Source organism: Sycon ciliatum, chromosome 1 (assembly GCF_964019385.1).
Source record: "Sycon ciliatum chromosome 1, ocSycCili1.1, whole genome shotgun sequence".
In the NCBI taxonomy this organism is placed as follows: Eukaryota; Metazoa; Porifera; class Calcarea; order Leucosolenida; family Sycettidae; genus Sycon; species Sycon ciliatum.
The window spans coordinates 49,606,900-49,625,997 of NC_088643.1; the positions used below are offsets into that span (position 1 = coordinate 49,606,900).

Sequence of the window (19,098 nt, forward strand, 5' to 3'; positions counted from 1 at the left end):
CTTCCCCCAGGGTCACCCCGCACCCGGTCGCACCCCTCCCCACTGCCCTGTGACACCCATGCTGTGAGTGTGGGAGCTGGAAATCTAGAAGAGCCCGAGCTGAGATGCGGTGCTGCAGGGTACCATGAGTACAGAGTTGGTTGCCTCCCTCCCCACATAAGCTAGTGCGCACAGGATTACCATGCAGGAGCCCACATGTCGGCCATGGGTTCTCTGGCTCCGGAGAATGGTTTTGCGGGCAATGCTATTATCACAGCAGAAGCTAAACAAACGAGAGAGCTTGGAAGCTCAGGGCCCTAAGCTATTCTTTTTTGCGTAGCGAGAGTCAACTTTCTCTTTGCATTCGATGGTAATACGACACCGTCTACCACCTTGATGACCTAGGCAAAAAAAGCATAGGGATGTTATACAAGGAGGCAAACTTCCTTCTGCTAGGGATGTTATAAATTTTTCATTTCTCCTATTTTTTTTAGGGGAAGTATACCCTAAAATCAAATTTCACCAGTTGTAGTCTTCTGGGTGCTGAGTCGAATGGTCTTGGTCCGAGGAAGCTGCGACGCTCCCTTCCTTCTTTTTCCCAATCGAACCCGCGCACTTCCACCGAAACTGGGTGACTGCGCCCTACTAGATGGGGATTTGTATGCAAAATGTCACTAAAAGTGCTATGTCGTTCTTATAAAAGCACGGATGACCGCGATTGGCCCATATGTTGTAGTCTTTTGGACGCTGAGTCGACTGGTTTTGGTCCGAAAAGGCTGCGATGCAGCGTTCCTCCTTTATTCCCAATCGAACATGGTTGAACAAGCGGTCACGTGCTCCTGGGTGCCCAAATCACCTGGTCACCGCGCCAGCAGGCGACAACTTTCACACCAAGGTTCAACTCGAGTTCAACTCGAGTGACAGTGACTGCACCCAAAAAAGGTCAAACAGGCTAGTAAGTTGTACCCTGCAGGCACGGTGACCAGGTGACTGGTGTACGCAGGAGCACGTGACCGCTTGTTCAACCATGTTCGATTGGGAATAAAGGAGGATTGCTGCATCGCAGCCTTTTCGGACCAAAACCAGTCGACTCAGCGTCGAAAAGACTACAACATATGGGCCAATCGCGGTCATCCGTGCTTTTATAAGAACGAAATGGCGCTTTTAGTGACATTTTGCATACAAATCCCCATCTCGTAGGGCGCAGTCACCCAGTTTCGGTGGAAGTGCGCGAGTTCGATTGGGAATAAAGGAGGAAAGGAGCGTCTCAGCTTCCTCGGACCAAGACCATTCGACTCAGCACCCCGAAGACTACAACTGGTGAAAATTTGATTTTAGGGTATACTTCCCCTTTAAGACATAACTTAGGATTCGAATCTGCACTATCGCCCTGCATGCATTCCCCCAATACACTTCGCATACGTACTCATTCTTCCAAGTTGCTTCACGTTATAACCTTGCATTTGAAAGCCATATTTGAATATTGTGGCCAGCTCTGTCTTTGATGGTACGGTACGGGACAGGTACGGGATAGCGCCAGGCATGCCGATGCTGTCCTTGAGGGTACGGTACGGGACAGGTACGGGATGGCGCCAGGCATGCCGATGCTGTCCTTGGTGGTACGATACGGGTCAGGTACGGGATAGCGCCAGGCATGCCGATGGCACAGACAAACAAACCAACAAACACGGAATTAAAGCTGTGTGGACCCTGGCTAGCGCCAGACGTTACTGAAGTAACGTCTTTTGCATAGCTACGGGAATAATTGTATGTGTTACTCCGTTTGTGTCTTGTGTCATTTGATGCCGGAGACACATCAACTACTCAAGTTTGAGTCAGCATCAATGGAAGCATCCTATTTAGAGTCCGAATCAGTGCTTTTGATTGATTATGGGGCGCATGGGGACAACAAGTGGTACGGTCAATACCGTAGTGACCGTAGCGTGTCCGACACCCCTGCACCACCCCTGCACACATGTCAGTGGCAAAGAGGAAGACTGGTGCTTTCTGTGCTTTTAAAGAGTAATAATATTATGACCTCTGAATGGCATGGTCCAGCCAGTGACATGTGTAAACGCCACTCCTAACATAATGGACTGTGTGAACTGCGCATGTGCCAGATTGGTGTCACTCAACTTGTTCAGCATGCCAACATGTCCAAAGTTAGTTGTAACATGCCAGAACAGACTTTGCCAACTCGCCCTATGTTATCATGGCCCACGAATCCATCTATAGGCACATCACGGGAGTAATACTTGCTATGGATGCAGCATTGCCATGTCTACAGTGTTGGTATGACTACAGCGATCCAAGCCAAAGTCAGCAGCAGAAGACCTAGCAAGAATGCCTGGCTGCTGTACATAGCCATTCACGCGAAGCATTGTCTTGATTGTGCTGTGATTGTGTTTTGATGCTCCTTCAGAACCGCTCGATGAATTGAAGGGTGCTGTGGACGTAATGGATAGTAAGGATGGTGGTTAGGGTGGTGATGATGATGGTGGTGGTGGCGTGGTGGTGGTGGAGTGTGTGTGTGTGTCACGTGTGTGTGTCACGTGTGTGTGTATATGCGTGTGTGTGTGTGTGTGTGTGTGTGTGTATGTGTGTGTGTGTGTGTGTGTGTGTGTGTGTGTGTGTGTGTGTATATCTATATATGTGTATGTGTGTGTGATTATTGCGAAGGCATAACTATGTGCACGAGATTCACTGTCGGCACATAAGCCTGGTTTTAGTGTTGACATACATAGAAATACCTACCGGGTGTGAATAGAAGCCTGATGTGAATAGAAGCCTATCCCTGGCATCGGCTTCTACAGGAATAAGCCCGGCTTTAATACGCTACATTACGGTATATGTGTGTGTGTTAGTTTGTGTGTCACTGTGTGTGTGTTAGTTTGTGTGTGTGTGTGTGTGTGTGTGTGTGTGTGTGTGTGTGTGCGTGCGTGTGTGCGTGTGTGCGTGTGTGTGTGTGTGTGTGTGTGTGTGTGTGTGTGTGTGCGCGTTAGTGTGTGCGCCTGTGTGGTGTGTGCAAGTGTGTGCCTGTATGGTTGTTTGTATGTGTAGAGCGCATATGTGGGTTAAGGTGTAATTAGTGCTGCTGTCAGACAGACATTTCATGCTGCTGGTAGCTTTCAGTTGCCACCCACACGTGGACATGGCTGCAGTTGACGTGCTACCAACATATGGCTGAAGTTTATGATGCAAGGACATTTCAAGGCGCAACCACTTTGATAAGGTGGCCCCATAGGACTAAGACGGAAACGTTAGATCCAAGATCGAATGAAGTGCGGCTTCAAGTCGTATACCCTGGATACGGGAGCCTTGTGTAGCTAGTTGCATGCGGTATGACTGTGGTCTTGTTCTGTGCTCCGATGGGTAGTAATGTGCGGCGGGTTTTAATACATGGTTAAGCCTAGGGTTGATGTTCTAGGTAAAATGATATACAGTAACGTTAGAGTCACGCGCTGAACTTGAGAACGTGGAGCCCAAGAACGTGCAGCCTGAAATTCTAAGAACGCCACAGCCTAAAGCTGAGAACGGCGGTGTTGGTTTTCTGGCAGCTTATGGGATACATATGATCCAGGACTGGTTGTTTCGAAGAACGTGCTATGAGAACGCAGCCAGATTGCTGACAAAATATGAACGTCCCAGGCTAACCCCTTGGATACAAAGTTCTTGGGTGCGCGACTGTACTGTAGGATCTGTACAGTCATGAGCATCTTTGATACTTCTTCTAAGTACTACGACTTAGTTTCGCCCGGCCAGAGTTAGCGTAGCATACCCTCCTATACTGATGAGTTCTCATGTAGCCATCACCTGATGAGTTCTCATGTAGCCATCACCTGAAGATTACTAAGCACATGAAACTACTAGAGGAGTTATCTCAGACTGTCCTCATCCGCTGCTGTGCTGATTCGCGCCTTTTACGTATGTCCATTACCATGTTCCACTGTCAATGTGTAGATCCTGTGCCGGCCTACAACTTTCCACAGTCTGCTGGTGTGCTGTCCAACACAGCTCAAGATAACTTCCTGACACTCATTGAAGGTAATTACCCGTAGACGTCACTGATGGGGTAACGGAAAATGCCGTACACCAGGCATTACCGTATTTTAAATTAGGGCTGTAACGGGTAGGGCCCGGGGTTTGGTCGGGTAACGGGTCTGGGTATTTTTATCCAGGTAGCACGGGTACCCTATCGGGTATTTTTTGACACAGTTTGTACTGTGAGTGTGCACTTGCGCTACATAGAAAGTGTACAGTAGCATGTCGTCATGCTGTTTATATGCACCGTTGCGAAAACACCGTACTTCAACTACCCGATCGGGTTCTCAGGAGCAAATTGCTACCCTACTACCCGATCAAATTACAGGTTGCACGGGTACCCTACTACTCGTTGACACCCCTACTTTAAATGCAGATTCATTCGGTTGTTCTTGTTTTCTGTTTAGTTCATCTTTCAGTTGCTAAAAGATGTCAACAGTAGACGTGCGTCCTATTTCATGTTATCATTTCAAATGCGCATATTTACCCGGCCCTTTGACTTTTTGTTGTTGTTTGTATTCTTTATTTAGAGTGGGAAGTCCAAAACAGGCCCTAGCCTAATAACAATGGTCCCACTAGTGAGGGAATGCTGTATATCTGTGCATAAGGATCAGTGAGTGTAACAGCAACTAGTAGCTCTTCCCCTGACTTATTGGGCTTTGGTTTTTTCTCGGACCAAGCAGCGGCAAAGAATCTCTCTGCAGTATCTAGTTCACGCTCAGCAAAACAAGTTGCCTTGTTGATGGTAATGGGCTTGCATCTACTTACATCTCGTACTAGTACATGCTTTGCTTTGCACTGTCCTCCACAGGACACGACTCCTCTCTTGCTTCAACCTTCCAGCAAGGATCGCAGGGTGATCTAAGGGTGAGGGTCAGCCAGGTGTCAGCCTTCAGCTTGGTGTGTGTGCATACTTGGCAAGGACTACAGGCCCCTAATCTGGCATCAGGTTTCAGTGGCGATAATTAAAATGGTTGGAAATGGAAATACAGACGTTGGCACATCGCAGAGCAAGAATTTCTCCAGCATTACTGCCCCCCCCCCCCCCCACACACACACACATGTTGTATCTGTACTCAGCGGCACATGTCCATGCACGCATACTAGTACATACTCAATATTCAACAACGCTTTACAAGAGGGTGACGTTACATCTCATCAGTGGTGCTCAAAGTGACTGGTCAAGCACATCGCATTGAAGTTTCTTTTTTAGCTGAAAACGTACTGTGAGAAATACAGCGGGCTATGCACTAAGACAAACCGCAAACACGAGCAGACGTGGACATACCCACTGGTATTGAGCATGTACCTGATGACTATGAACGGTTTTGCTAACATTTCCATTGTCCAACCCAGGACTTTGTTTGATGCGTGTGTCCTGTCTTTGTAGGGGACTCCTAATGGAAATGGAGTTACACCGGGAGCTGGAACTTCATCTTTCGGGTTTTTCAATGCAGCAACCGTTGACCTGGATGAAAGTATGGCTGCTCCTCCGACACCAGGGACTATCCCGGAAGTCAGTGAATCAGCACCTACTTCCCCCTGGGACACGATTCATTTGAAAGAGGACAGTCCTGACCACCCAGTGGACGCTGGACAGACTGAAAACCCGTACAACTCGATTGCGTTTGTTAGAAACGACAGCAGGGGACCACCTGTAGAATTGGATGTAGACAAGAAGTACCAGCTGCAGCCCGTGATCGCTCCGGTGGTGCCGGCCTCTCACCGCCAATCCAGGAACTCATCTCCTGCTCTTGATTTGGAAACGGATGACACTCCTGATGGCCCACCACTGAAAAAGCCGGTTGCTCCTCCGCGTGCCCGCAATAAAACTGCACCGCCTGAAAGGACAGACAATGTCAAGGAAGAAGTGCCAGCAAGCACCTCTCCTGAAGCTGTAGCATCTGAAACTGTTTACGCTCAAGTCGCCGAATCGCCGGAACGTAAAAAGGAGACAAAGGAAGTGGATGCTCCTGAAGCTGTAGCATCTGAAACTGTTTACGCTCAAGTCGCAGAATCGCCGGAACATAAAAAGGAGACAAAAGGAGCGGGTGCTCCTGAAGCCGTAACATCTGAAACTGTTTACGCTCAAGTTGCAGAATCGCCGGAGCGTGAGCAGGAGATCAAAGAAGCGGATGCTGCCAAGACGGACGCTCGCACGCCTCCACATCGTTTTGCGAGTGGAGCTAGCTCCGCTGAGAATCTCTACTCGGAGGCGAATGAAGGTGGCTTGATTGACACTGCTGATAGTCAGGTGGAGAATCCCTATGCTTCTCTTGGCGAGGCACGCGCTGGCGTTATGCCCAGGAAACGTGGGCCGCAAGTGCAGCCGTACCGGGTGAAGGAGGATACCAGAAAGGATATGCTCAGGCGGATGCTGAACGCAGATGGCTCACAAGAGGCCGGCAGCAGTATCACGAAGCGTGCCTCGTGGGCTGGTGGCGATACCAGCGCGGCCGGCCTAGATCCAAGAAGACGATCATTTGTGGCCAGAAATCCTGAGGATCCAGACTACGCCTTTCCCGACAAATCTCCAGCTCGTGCATCGTGTGCTGTTTTCACTGTACCCCGTAGCCAAAATACGAATATGGCTGATCATGATAGTAGCGCTGGTGATGCTAATCAGGAGGAAGAGGACCATTCGAAGGAAGACAGCCCACAGGAAGAACACATCGGACAAGAAAGCGAGAGTGCTGAGCAAAGTACTAGTGACACTTGAATCCAACTACGGATATCACGGTGAGTTTTGTGGCTGGCGTCTTCAACCTGTTCAGTGACGAGTTTTCCCTGCAGCCAATAGTCTTGAACAGTCGTATGCAGGCCTAGGTAGCGGATCACTGTGTGACACACCGGTATCTGTGCGTTATGAATGGCTGGCACGGACTATTGTGCTGCGTAGTTCAAAATTGGTGGCTGCTAAGATGCACTTAGCCACAAGGTAAGATATCACAACTGGGTGCCGCCGACCGAATTTCCAATTGTACCCAACATACCACAGCTATAGGGCAATAATACTTTGGACTTTTTTTGTCATGGCCATGCCTGACGCACGTTTAGCAGACCATTGACTGACAGATTCTCCTTCTCTACTCTGGCAAGTACACTGTCCGAATTCCTTCTGTCTAAGCTGCTGCTGATACAGCTCGTCTAACATTTACTGCTGCTGCTCTGGGTTGACCATTGCCGTTTACCAAGATTGTGATTCAAGTAATAGTTGCTGTATCCCGGCCGTGCCTAGGCGCCTTGTTGAATCGGACCGTGCGGACAGCACAGGATCATTGCATTGCAGTATCTACAAGTATTATTAAAAACTGTGTTCTGATCGGTTTCTGTCAGAGATAAGTCTGTTCCTTCAGCTTATGGTGAGGCCTTTCGAAGCTCAGCCACAGCGGTGAATGCTGAGAGGGTTTGGGAGTATTCCTGCCAAGCTGCAGCAGCAGAAAAGGCTTATCATGTCTCAGTGGTAAACTTGCTTTGCTTCTCTTCACGCTTTCGAAAAGGGGCACGAGTTTTATTATTATTTACCAAAGAGTTTTCTGCCTTCTCATCCTTTTAAAGTCAACTCGGCAGGAAGAAGACAGAGGCCGGCTCTTCTTATCTTTTGTTGAATAGGCCGCTGCTTGTCTGCACCCCGGGGCCGGGTGCAAAGGCACGAAAGTAGGCGTTGATCTACAAAAACTGGTGTCTGAGGACCTTACTACAATCATGTAGTTTTCATCATGATAACAAGTGTTGTACACCAGCCCGAGTAACTTGAACTACCACAAAGCCTCATGATACAGTAACAGCACTACCCATATACAGGTACAGTTACCTCGTTAGCCAGATGTCATCACTCAGTGTGACAACTGCCCATTAATTCAATTCCCATAATTACGGTCAACTTTGCGTATAACGACATTCGGCGGGGCATCAGAAAAGTGTCCTTATTCGCTAAGTGTCCTTATACCCGAAGTCTCATTATAATTATTATTATAATGTCCAATCTGACTGTAATAAATATTCGACGAGGAGACAGCAATTTTAATAATTATGGCAATAAGTAGGACGAGCTGAAGTGACATTTGGATTACTTTATTAACAATGTAAGCGATGGAGATGATGTAATACATTGTATTACAGTTAGATGGGACATTGCTCTGGGCATGGACATTCTGTCATTATCCGCGAATTGTCGTTATATCCGCAGTCGTTATTAGCGAAATAATTAGTAGACTGTATAGGAGTCCGCTAGTCAAAATTCGTCATTCCCCCAGCACTGCCCCGGGGGCAGATACACTCACAGGAAACCAGTAATATTATTGATCATACGGTAATTTATCTCGCCTAGCAAAAATAACCGCCATCACGGTCAGCTGTAAACATGCTATGAACATGTGCATCATGGAGAGTGTCAGAGTGGTAAGTATAGTAATCATTACATCCTATCACATTGCGACGATGATCAAACTCCCCTACTGATAAAACAGTAACTGAAAAAATCCAGTGAAAAGGACGCAGAATTACAATGTAGCATGCGTCTGCTGTGCCATAAAAACATGATGAACTATGCATGGCTCTGTTCATCAGTTCCGCACAAATAAAACAGAGACTTGGCCTGTTACTTTGAAGAAACCTATTCCTGATCTTTATTGAAAATGATTAAATTTGTAAGAAATTTGCAGCTTTCGTAAAATGGACCCTGGCATGGTCCCAACCCAAGGCTTTCGACTTTATTTATAGGCATAATAAGCAGCAAAATATCTTCACACTGCAGTACTGTGATCGTGAAAGGAAGGCCGCAAAGCTGAGTAAAACACGTGCCAGTGAAAAGCTTCATTCCGAAAATGACTAATTGTTGCCAGTTGAGAATTTTCAAATCCCAGCGTCAATGGTGGCAGTCTGGTTGTGGGATACTAGTTTGACTATCGGCTGCTGGCGTACCCACAATAGCACCTCCGCCGTCAGTGTGGCGTAATATGCCTTGATGATCCGCAGTTCCTGGCGAATAGGGCAGCCTTTGTCGGCCAGAGTGCTAATGTGGTCGGCCTTGGCCTCGTCGGTCGCATCATCCTTGAACATCACGACGTACTCGTCAGGTAGGTCTGGATCGGGAATTCCTTCAAGCGGGGCGAGCTGAGCAGCCATAATTACTCTGATGGCTGGCTTGTTGAACTGTTAGGAGCAGGGGCTCGTCAGTAGCAGCTAAGCTGGTAGTAGTAGTAAGTAAAAAAAGACTTGTCTCTACAGACTTGTATTTGCCAGACTCTAATAAAAAAAATGTTGCACTCCAGCTCAGCCCTTCAATTCTTCCTTTTATAGCTTCCTGGGAAGCCTGATAACTACGCGATAGCTACCGGTACGAGCGTACTGCCTGTTTTCATGGTTTTGAGGATGAAGCCTGGATCGATGGAGCGCTGCAGGCCTGCGTGGGTAGCAAGCACTGAGTAAACTGTAAAGCCTTGGTTGAATGAAAACACGTTGTTTGGTTGACAGCTTGTTCCAAGGCGGATAGGAGCCAAGGCGGTGCCCTGGAACATGCTGTCAACTCACAGTACAATAAAGCAGTTGTGCAAATCACTTGAAAAGCACGTGTCAAGACTTGCCGTGACAAATCATGTACAATCATTGTATGTTCTGCATGCACGGAGAACCGGTTGTTGCATTAATTTTGAGTACGTTGCCAGTCCAAGCTGGACAGACTTGACACTTGCCTGAACATGAATCCATGATCCAGTGTAAACTCTGCCGGTTATAAGACGGCGGGAGTGTGCAGGACACACATCATGGTCCTTGGTCATCACGAATCTAGTGGATAATGTTGATGGACCAAGTGGCTACCGTATTTTCTCTAATAAAAGCACAGTGGTGCGACTGATGATTTTTTCTTTCTTTCGTATCTGGCTTGCAAGTGTTGAGTTTCAGAGAGAAAAAGAGCAGTACGAGGCATGTGGCCTCTAAATTCCTAAAAGCACAGTCTCCACTGCACGCATGCATCGAAAACCTGTTGCAACTGTCTGCCCCTGGGGAAAATCGCAATTATTATTATTATTCTCTCTCTTATTTGGCTGCAGACCGATGGAATAGTGCTCCATCTGATATCCGCACTGCTGCATCGCCATGCATTACTTTCATTCTTAGGGTACCCCGTAAGAAGACCTTGAGTCTGTGGGGAATGCCCTATTAAAATATGAATAAATAATAATAACTGTTTACACCAGGGAGCAGTACAATACCGTACTGCTCCCTGGTTTATGTACACACGGCACACGCTCTTCTCGATGAAAATACTAGTAGGTAGTTTTCTGGCAGGCAAACCAGAAGATTGGCCATTCCACCTGCAGAAAATTTCCAAAATTGTCACAAATTCCCGGCGAGTAGTGCCAATACTGACCGCAAATTGTGCTGCGAATTTTGAGGTTTTCTTCCGCGATTTCCCCCGGGGACAGAACTATGCAGAGACATGAAAAACGGTATGCCAACAGACTCAGTACAGTGCCTGTAACTTGAATTTTGCACAAAGAGCTTCTCATCTCCTGTAATTGCATACGATACCTTCTGGTAAATCTGCATTCCTAGGAATTCCATGCCAAAACTATGCAAGACACAGCATGCGTAGCTGTCACGAGTTACGACACACTTCCAGAATTACGCCATAGGTCATGTTTGTAACCAGCTTTGCAGAAATGTGCAATCGAGATGTCACTTGCAGCAAGATTGGCCATTGGCCATGATTATACAGCACAATAACGTACAGCGCAATATCACAATCATATTATTAAAGTACATGTAGTAAATTGCAGATGAACGGCGACTTCTAAACAAGTCTCATACTGGCATAATTGAATCAAGTTGTACACAATAATTGAGAATAGGGAACTATTCCATGAGCTGAACAGATTCAATACTGGTAGCATCAAACAACTAGGACTGGCACAAAAGAAACCGCCAACAAGGTATCGTAAAATCACTGCCTTCAAAAATCAAGTCGTCAGCAAGCAGCCTATGATGGCATCAGCAGTACAGTGTATATAGATCGTAGATGAGAGAGCACAGAGCCACATCAGGACGCGGAAACAGATGCTGTGCTCCGTGATTTCCGCGATTCAACACAGTCCACAAAACCCAGAAATTTGAAGGAGAACAAAATTCGGTGCGACCAGCTGTGGAAATTCTGTGTTTTTTTGTTGTTGCAGAATTCTACACGGAATTTCTAATATTCTGCCGCGGAATTCACGAGGACAGCAGATAATCAACAGGACAAAACATACGAACGAGAGGAGAATGACAAGAACCGGACCAAGTGCGCAAGGCGAAGTCACAGAGAAGAACGGAGGACGACTAGTGGTAACAGATCTGTGAACATGCGCGCTTTATTACATGGGGGGGGGGGGGATACTGAGAGGATAGATGTTTTGTACAAGGTTGAGTTTCATGAGTGTTACATGCAGGAGGCCTAGTTTACATGGGAATTTATATTGAGAATTTATTTCTCTTTTGTACAGTGATAGCAAGGATAGATGTTTCATTCACGTGGACTGCAGCTGGCCACTAGATGTTTCATTCATGTGGACTGCAGCTGGCCACTGGCAGCAAGGATAAGACCGAGGTACGGTGGGGATGGCTTCACTGGCCTGGTGAGATACTCCGGGTGATACTGGACGGCGACGAAGTACGGATGACCTACAAATACACACACAGAGCACGAAAAGCAGGTAAGGAAAGACCGCCTCGAAACAGCCAGTTCAAGAACCACCAATCTACAGGAATTTGTGGAGGGGAAGCTTGCCAGCAAAACATGGCTGCGATGGAAAAGACATACATTGCACTAGCACAGTTGCGCTTGGTGAAATGTGACCCGGAGTGCATATTTGGCACCCCCAACTTGCACGGCCCTAGACACCCTGGAAGTGGCACGAATGTGGCTGAAGGTAGACATATACAAATACACAGTACAATGATGTATTGAGAACTGGTCGAGGGCGCCAGCTTTGCACTTCGGGTAGGATTTCACCGAGCGCAACCACACCCGCACAGTTGCTAGTATGGAACGGCAACCTCGGAAGCCTTCGTTATTGGTCTTTACCTGGGGAGTTCTGTCGGCTCAAACCTACAGCTGTTCTTTTGTGGTACTACGGTTTACCAAACCAAACCGTTTGCCCCTCGCGTCAACGTGGCAAATAAGTCAGCATACCAACCCGTCCTTTTCGGATGATCTGCTTGACTGTTGTGCAACTTATGAGACAAATACAGTTGAAACAAATAAAAAATACGATGGATACATTGGCAAATTCTTGTGACTTCATCAACGTTTGCATGCATAATTTCGACACCATTGCTTACTACAGTCCATTTCAAAACTATAGACGCGTACCTAGGCAAAAACCGTTATGCCAGCATCTATACCACATAAAATCTGTGATCACTTTGTGCATAAATTTTTCCAAATTGGGCGTCTGTTATCCAATTGTTTAGAAACTATATGAGAGTAATTGTGGAGCGATCCTGAGCAATATTCCGAAAACTATTCTCAAAAAGGTCCAGCCAAATTTGAAATATTTCTAAAACCCTACGCGTCTATAGTTTTGAAATGGACTGTAGACTGCAATAAAATGTGTAGAAGTAGTTTCCTGATCTCCAGTAAAAGGTAGCAACCAGTGGCCATCACCGAAAGACCTTGAACTACTGAAGAAACAAAGAATTCAAGCTTCAAGTGGCAAACCTGTCGTAGCATTAGGACACATTCTGTACTACTTTGTAGTAGATTTGGTACTCAAACCGTATGCGCAACGGATCGGGAGCTGGCTCACCGCCGATGTCTTGCGGCGCCGATTTTGCCTATGTGAACCAACCCTTAGGGCTTTCCACTAAGTGACGTGTGGGTACCGCAGATCCACGGTAGGCGTGACAACATTCAAGAGCCGTGCAAGGAGTCAGCCATATGCAGCGATCGCGGCTGCAGCACCCATCCGACTAAGTAGCATTCCAAGCAACCGCCTACCTTCAAGCTCCATGATCTCCATTCTCTTGCCTTCCTCGTCACGCCCAACAAACTTCAGTCCATGCTCCTCCAGCTGACTGACTATGTCAGGGTTGACCTGCACGCAAAATGCAGTATAAATACAACATGCAGTCCAAGTCAGCACTGCTCATGTGTAACATCAAGGAGTCAAACACTCAGGACTCGACAACAGCCAGCGGCAAATGCTGCGGTCAACTTGCAGTAAGGCTGTGCGTGTACATTGACATACAGTGCTCCTCTAAGCACACCCGCCTACATATTCTACTCTTGGACCCAGACATGCACCACAGCTTCTTCAACACCAGTGCTTTTAACACGACTAAAGCACAGAGAATACTGAACAACTGACTCCTTTACACAGGATTATATTATAGTAATCAATGTAACGTGTTCAATGGACAAAGAGTACAACTGCGAATTCGTGTACATGTGCAAGTCAAATACCACGTTGCTTACCTCGTAGCGATGGCGATGTCTCTCTTCGACAAACTCACATCGACCATATAACTTGTCTAAAATGATCCACATACACAAGAAACAAAACACCCATTTCAAGTCAAAGAGACTCGGAACCTCGTGGACCCACGTATGGCAGTAGCCACGCAATGTGCAGCACCATAGACAGTGCAATTCAACAACTTGCAAATACTTTTCAGTGGCATAAATACTTACACATGATAGACGATTCCTTTTGCACGAAGATGGTGCGTCGCTTTCCCAGCCTCATTGTACCACCTAGATCACCGTTGTTATGCTCGGGCATCTCGATAATCTACGCAAGGAGCACAACCAACACGACAGTATAGATAGCAAAGAGCTATGTCATACCAATTCACCCAACTGTCCTGCTTACAAGGGACAGCAACAGGCCAACAGATCACAGCTGATCAGCTAAAAGGAAAGAAGTGAGGTGAAGTGTGCTCCACTTACCACTGGGTGTTCTGTGTCTGGGGCAAACTCCTTGGAGTGGGCATCTTCACAGACAAGCAATGACCAGAAAAGACACACAACAAAATTCACATTCATTAGATCGTGTGGAAACGGCACTCGGAATGTGTGGCTGGCACGGAGAAATCGAACTGCATTCGGACACTTAATCAAACAGCAATCGGCAGAGATCAAGCAACACCATTGTGATCATCTTACCAGTCCAGCCAAGGACATTCCTTGAAAACTCAATGACTCCAGCTTGCAAGCCCAAGCAGACACCTACAGCAGTGACGAAGAAACGCACAAAAACAACAGAAGGTTAGGCACAGAAACATTTCCCAGTGATCACACCCAAACTCGATTCCTCCTGTGACTGAACCAAGGGCCATTTTAACTGCCGGAAAAGCTTAACAGTACTTCAAAGCACATGTAATCATGAGGAGGAAGAGGACTAACACCAATGGGGTTGAACGGTACGATTAGGGTACAAATGTCATGGGTTTTTTTCACCAGTAAGAGCCTCGAAGATTCTGGAGAGCACTACGCGAGCCTCTTAGTTTCTAGAGAGCACCACGCGAATGTATCCTAACTTCTCTTTATCTGCTAGAAAAAATACATTCGGGTATTGCTAGTGAAGTGTAAGCAGTTCTTACTATCAGTATGGTGACATGTAAATGGCCATGACGGCGGTAAAAAGGACTGGCAACAAGTAACAGCAATAGAAATGGACTGGCAGGTGAAAATTGCAGGGCCCTAACAACTCAATAGAGGATATTTCAAAGCAGTACATCTCGCCTAAATTCGGAGCCAGAAAACTTCCTTTCATCTCCCACATTTCCCTACACACCAAATTCGACGCATTCAAGTATACTGAACACATTTGGAAACACCAATGACTACAATTTCCACAGTGCGTAGATTCAACTCACCAAGGAAGGGTACCTTGCGCTCGCGCGCCCACTTCACAGCAGATACCTTGCCCTCTACACCACGCAGGCCAAAGCCACCCGGCACTAGCACACCGCTGAGGCAATGCAACACAGGGACACACACACACAGTTGTAAACTACTAGCATTAAACGGCATCGTTGAACCGAGTGCACATGCACACATCCGGTCACACACACACACACACACACACACACAAACTCGCTTTTGTCACATTGTTGACCGACAATGTTTGCAGGTATGCTATCAACGCGGCCAAGCATCAGCGCGAGGCAACGTCCGCATCGGCATGCAGGGAGGGAGAGAGAAAGACCTACTTGCATGAGCTTAGTTTCTTCCATGCTTCGTAATAAGCCGGAGCATCGCTTTCCAATGTCTCCTCCTCCAAGTTCGCTGCCTCGATCCACTGCAGGGTGAGTGAAAGAGGTAAAACCAAGACCATGACCATGAAGTAAGCATAACATAGACTATCTGCACCATGTATTCAACGGGAGCTCAATGCACAGAGATCACAGACAAGGTGGCTGGTAACACACCAGGGCAATCGTTTGTACACACTGAAAAAGAAGGCTCTGTGTCACCTGCCAGGCATGGTGATTTAGCGGCTCACCAGAGACAGCTCAACTGCAATCAGGTTTGCAACAAAGATTACAGGAGAATCAAGTCTTGAGCAAAGAGCAACATAATACGTACCACAATCTTGAGGAGCTTGCTCTCGGAGAGTGCGGCATGTTTGAGCGCCTTGATGACGGACATGTACGAATCCTCGAACTTGGTGTACTTTCCGACCAAGGCAATAGCAACAACGTCCTTCACATTCTCATGTCTGCACACATGTACAGAAGGAACCAGCGAGCAAATAAAAGCCACAAAGTAATGTTGAGAACAATGAATCATGTTGACAGTGCAACATCATCCCTAGCTTGGCCGAACGATCCCATGTGAAGTTGTCTTCCGGGCCCGGATTACAGAAACATGCATCTCCTTTTTATTCCTATCACTATCAGTGACTGCCTTCAAGTGAAGGGCATACTAACACTAACAGCCACCAGGCCGTCACAACAAAGCACAGCACACAAACGCAGTCGCACGCAGACACGATACGTACCTCTCCGCAAGTTGTTCCCATTTGGAAAGGAGCCGGCGAGACGTGGGCGACTTCATCTCCAGATCGAGACGTTTTGAGAAGTAGGGAATGATTTGTTGCGACTCGAGAAGAATAGGCACGCGGTAGATTGATGTGCAGTCATATACTGATATTACCTTGAGAGGATGAAGTACACATAGAAATAAATCGGTCAGCCCCAGCCTTTGGCGAGAAACTGTTGGTACATGCTCGATAATGGTGACTCAGTATCATGCCATGCACATGTATGCACGCGCACCAGACAGGGAAATCTGTACACGTCTGAGCCAATGCATACCTGGTTGGGTGGGACGTGGCAGAACATAGCAATTTTCTCTCTCAAACCCGGCTGCAGGGGATTCTGACTGCGGCACATGATCTGCAATCACATAAACAGACAGGAGCACAACACAATTTCAAATATCACCACACACATGTAGCTATGGTCAGCATAGCTAATGTGAACTTCAAGCAAAATGAGTCCAGCAATGCAAAACAAAGCAAAACATAGCACATGCACAGAGACAAGAGGAACTACTTACAAGATCTGGAGAAAGACCAAGACCACGGAGACTGCGGACACTGTTTTGGGTTGGTTTTGATTTCTGCTCACCAGTTGTACCGGGCTGTGAAAGAAACCAAAGTTAACACGGAGTACTGGTAGTCAATTTTAAAAGGTAGACTGTTTCGTAGTTTCAATACTGATGCATAGCACAGGGGCTTTGTAAGGTATTCAACATTGGTGCCGCAGTGAAGAGGAAAATGGTAAATTGGGTCCAGAAACTCCAGATAGTCCATATTTTATTGCTTCAAAAAAAATCACAAGATGAAACATTGTTGGCGCGGCTTTGGCTACACCTGCCGCACCGGTTCCGCCACCCCTGTAGCATAAATTAATAATATTATATGGCTGAACAAGCCATATGTACACACAAACAAGGGACCCACCTGTGGTACAAGGCTGACATGGCACACCAGGAAGTTTTCTGGGCCAACGCGAAACTGGAACTGACGGAACGCTTCAACGAAGGGCATTCCTTCGATGTCACCAATAGTCCCTCCGAGCTACGGGCGGGCGAGTACAAAGAACACAACATAAATGAGAAGGGCACAGCTACCAGAGCAAGAAACGAAAGTAATCACGCTGACCCCACAAGCAAATGTACTCGAAAAACAACAAACTTGAGACAGCAAGAATGCCACCATTCAGGAATCATGCTACATGCGGTGCGAGTGTCACTTCTAAATCAGCTGATCTCAATCAGCATTACATGTGTTGAGATGCATCGAAGAAAGTCTAGAGCTCACGTTGGGTCACAGTCATACCCAGGTGACAGAGACAGACCTCACAATTGAGTCCGGAACTATGGGGTAAGGACAACACAATCAGCACCTGCTTGATAGCTCACGTACTTCGATAATGCAGACTTCTGGCTCATCCTCATTTCCATCGACTGGTACTTTGGCCACTCGGATAATCCACTCTTGGATAGCGTCTGTGATGTGGGGCACAACTGAGCCAAAGGACGAAAAAAAATACCAGAATGCAAGGGATTTAGCAAATGACATGGTTTTTCCATCCTGAAATGGGAACAATGCAGAACACACACATGAATTCAGACACTTGAGAGTCACAAGGTGCTATGATTGCGACTACATGAAGAATTGGCTTGCATTGGCATTCATGACAAAAAACCCGAAAAAAACCCGAAAAAAACCGACTAAACTAAAAAAATTAGTTTACCACAACAGGAAAGAATTTCTTATTCAGCAACCCCCAATCTGAGCCTCTCCTCTCTAATGCAGCCAAACTCAAAGAGTTCTTATCAATACATGTACCTATTAAAACGGACAGATATATTTCGAACTTTCCACTTATGATCACAGTGTAAATGCAGTGACATCACACAATTCGCTCAAAGCAACAAATATTGGCACTACGAGCAGCTCAAGAATCACTCAAAATTGAGTCGAATCACACCTTTCAAAGAGAACAAGAAACTAATACAAGTACGAGCTATGATCCGATTGATTTTGCTGAACATACAATCATAATCTACGCAATAATTGGGTAGTAAAAATGCCCAGCACTTGTTGGAGTCTTGGAGAGCTTCAAAATGCAAACATATCGTAGCAAGTAATAGTTGCGGCGAAATCGAACCTACCTTGGACAGTTTTCCCCAAGTAGTCACCCTTTCTTTCTTTCTCAATCACATCTCTGTAGATCTTTCCCGTCGTAATGTTATTATCACGATGCAGGGTAACATCCAAGAAGCGCTCATAATTTCCCAAATCCAAGTCGACTTCGCCGCCATCATCCAAAACAAAAACCTCACCTGAGCAAAAGCAGATACACGTGGAAAAAGAATGTAGAGAGAGTTTGATCCGAAATAGCAAGATGGAAGGAAACCTGATTTGTGAAGAACATGCCAAAAAGAAGCTTTGTCTTACCATGCTCGTATGGAGAAAATGTTCCGGCATCGATGTTCAGGTAAGGATCAATCTTGATCGAGGTGACTCGCATGCCACATGATTTCAAAATGGTTCCAAGACTGCTGGCAATGATGCCCTTTCCAACGCCACTGATGACGCCGCCTGTAACAAGAATGTACTTCATTTCAGCTGAGTTTCACCTCGTTACTAAGAATGAGGAGGAGATAGGAAAGGACTTCTTCGTCAACAGTGGAGGCTGAAATTTGCGACGACGAACTTCGTGTCCTATCCACCACGAGCCCAACACCTTGAACACAATGATTTTTCAAACCTCGTTTCAACTCTTTCATTCGACATCGAGCTAGGGAGTCTGCAAATGTGGCAAGCGAAGTGCGCGTAGGTGGATCAGCGGTGTGGCCGTGGACTCGAAAGGCCTAGCGCGAGCGCGCGGTGCAGTAGATCTACGCAGTGCGACATACATGTGTGCCGACTCGCGCCATATTTTTGGAATGAATTTTCGCGCGAGCAGTCATAGCAACATTCCGTACCTAGCTACGTGTTGACAACAACTGGCCTAGTACATGTACTCCCCAGTATTAGCAGTAACCTCCCCCCCCCCCCCCCCCGCCGCGTTCGCTCT

The 19,098-nt window shown here is 46.8% G+C and overlaps 2 protein-coding genes across 2 annotated transcripts in view; one reads left to right on the forward strand and one right to left on the reverse strand.

Annotated features, from left to right (window-relative positions):
• Positions 1–7,380, forward strand: part of LOC135830862 (uncharacterized) — a 20,350-nt gene extending 12,970 nt beyond the window's left edge. Inside the window, exons 9-12 of the mRNA XM_065343067.1 lie at positions 2,402–2,443; positions 3,940–4,023; positions 4,832–4,887; positions 5,411–7,380. Coding sequence (XP_065199139.1) covers positions 2,402–2,443; positions 3,940–4,023; positions 4,832–4,887; positions 5,411–6,739 — 1,511 coding nt within the window. The 3' untranslated portion in view covers positions 6,740–7,380. The remainder of the gene's footprint in view (positions 1–2,401; positions 2,444–3,939; positions 4,024–4,831; positions 4,888–5,410) is intronic.
• Positions 7,381–10,659: 3,279 nt separating this feature from the next.
• Positions 10,660–18,840, reverse strand: LOC135830865 (CTP synthase 1-A-like). Its single transcript, XM_065343073.1, has 16 exons — positions 18,477–18,840; positions 18,191–18,361; positions 17,439–17,539; positions 16,974–17,090; positions 16,568–16,651; positions 16,324–16,404; positions 16,008–16,162; positions 15,593–15,725; positions 15,217–15,305; positions 14,881–14,975; positions 14,168–14,230; positions 13,952–13,995; positions 13,694–13,793; positions 13,478–13,533; positions 13,001–13,097; positions 10,660–11,682 (listed from the first exon to the last, which is right to left on the reverse strand). Exons 1-16 carry the CDS (start codon positions 18,640–18,642, stop codon positions 11,564–11,566), a joined length of 1,671 nt encoding a protein of 556 aa, XP_065199145.1. The 5' UTR covers positions 18,643–18,840; the 3' UTR covers positions 10,660–11,563.
• Positions 18,841–19,098: the final 258 nt, after the last annotated feature.

Bases quoted from the DNA above. Each gene is read 5' to 3' on its own strand.
- LOC135830865 (XM_065343073.1), bottom strand. From the start codon at position 18,642: ATGAAGTACATTCTTGTTACAGGCGGCGTCATCAGTGGCGTTGGAAAG. The intron at 18,362-18,476 runs GTAAGACAAAGC...GCTTTTGCTCAG, and splicing joins ATTTTCTCCATACGAGCATG to GTGAGGTTTTTGTTTTGGAT. The intron at 13,794-13,951 runs GTAAGTGGAGCA...CTCCTTGCGTAG, and splicing joins CAGACACAGAACACCCAGTG to ATTATCGAGATGCCCGAGCA.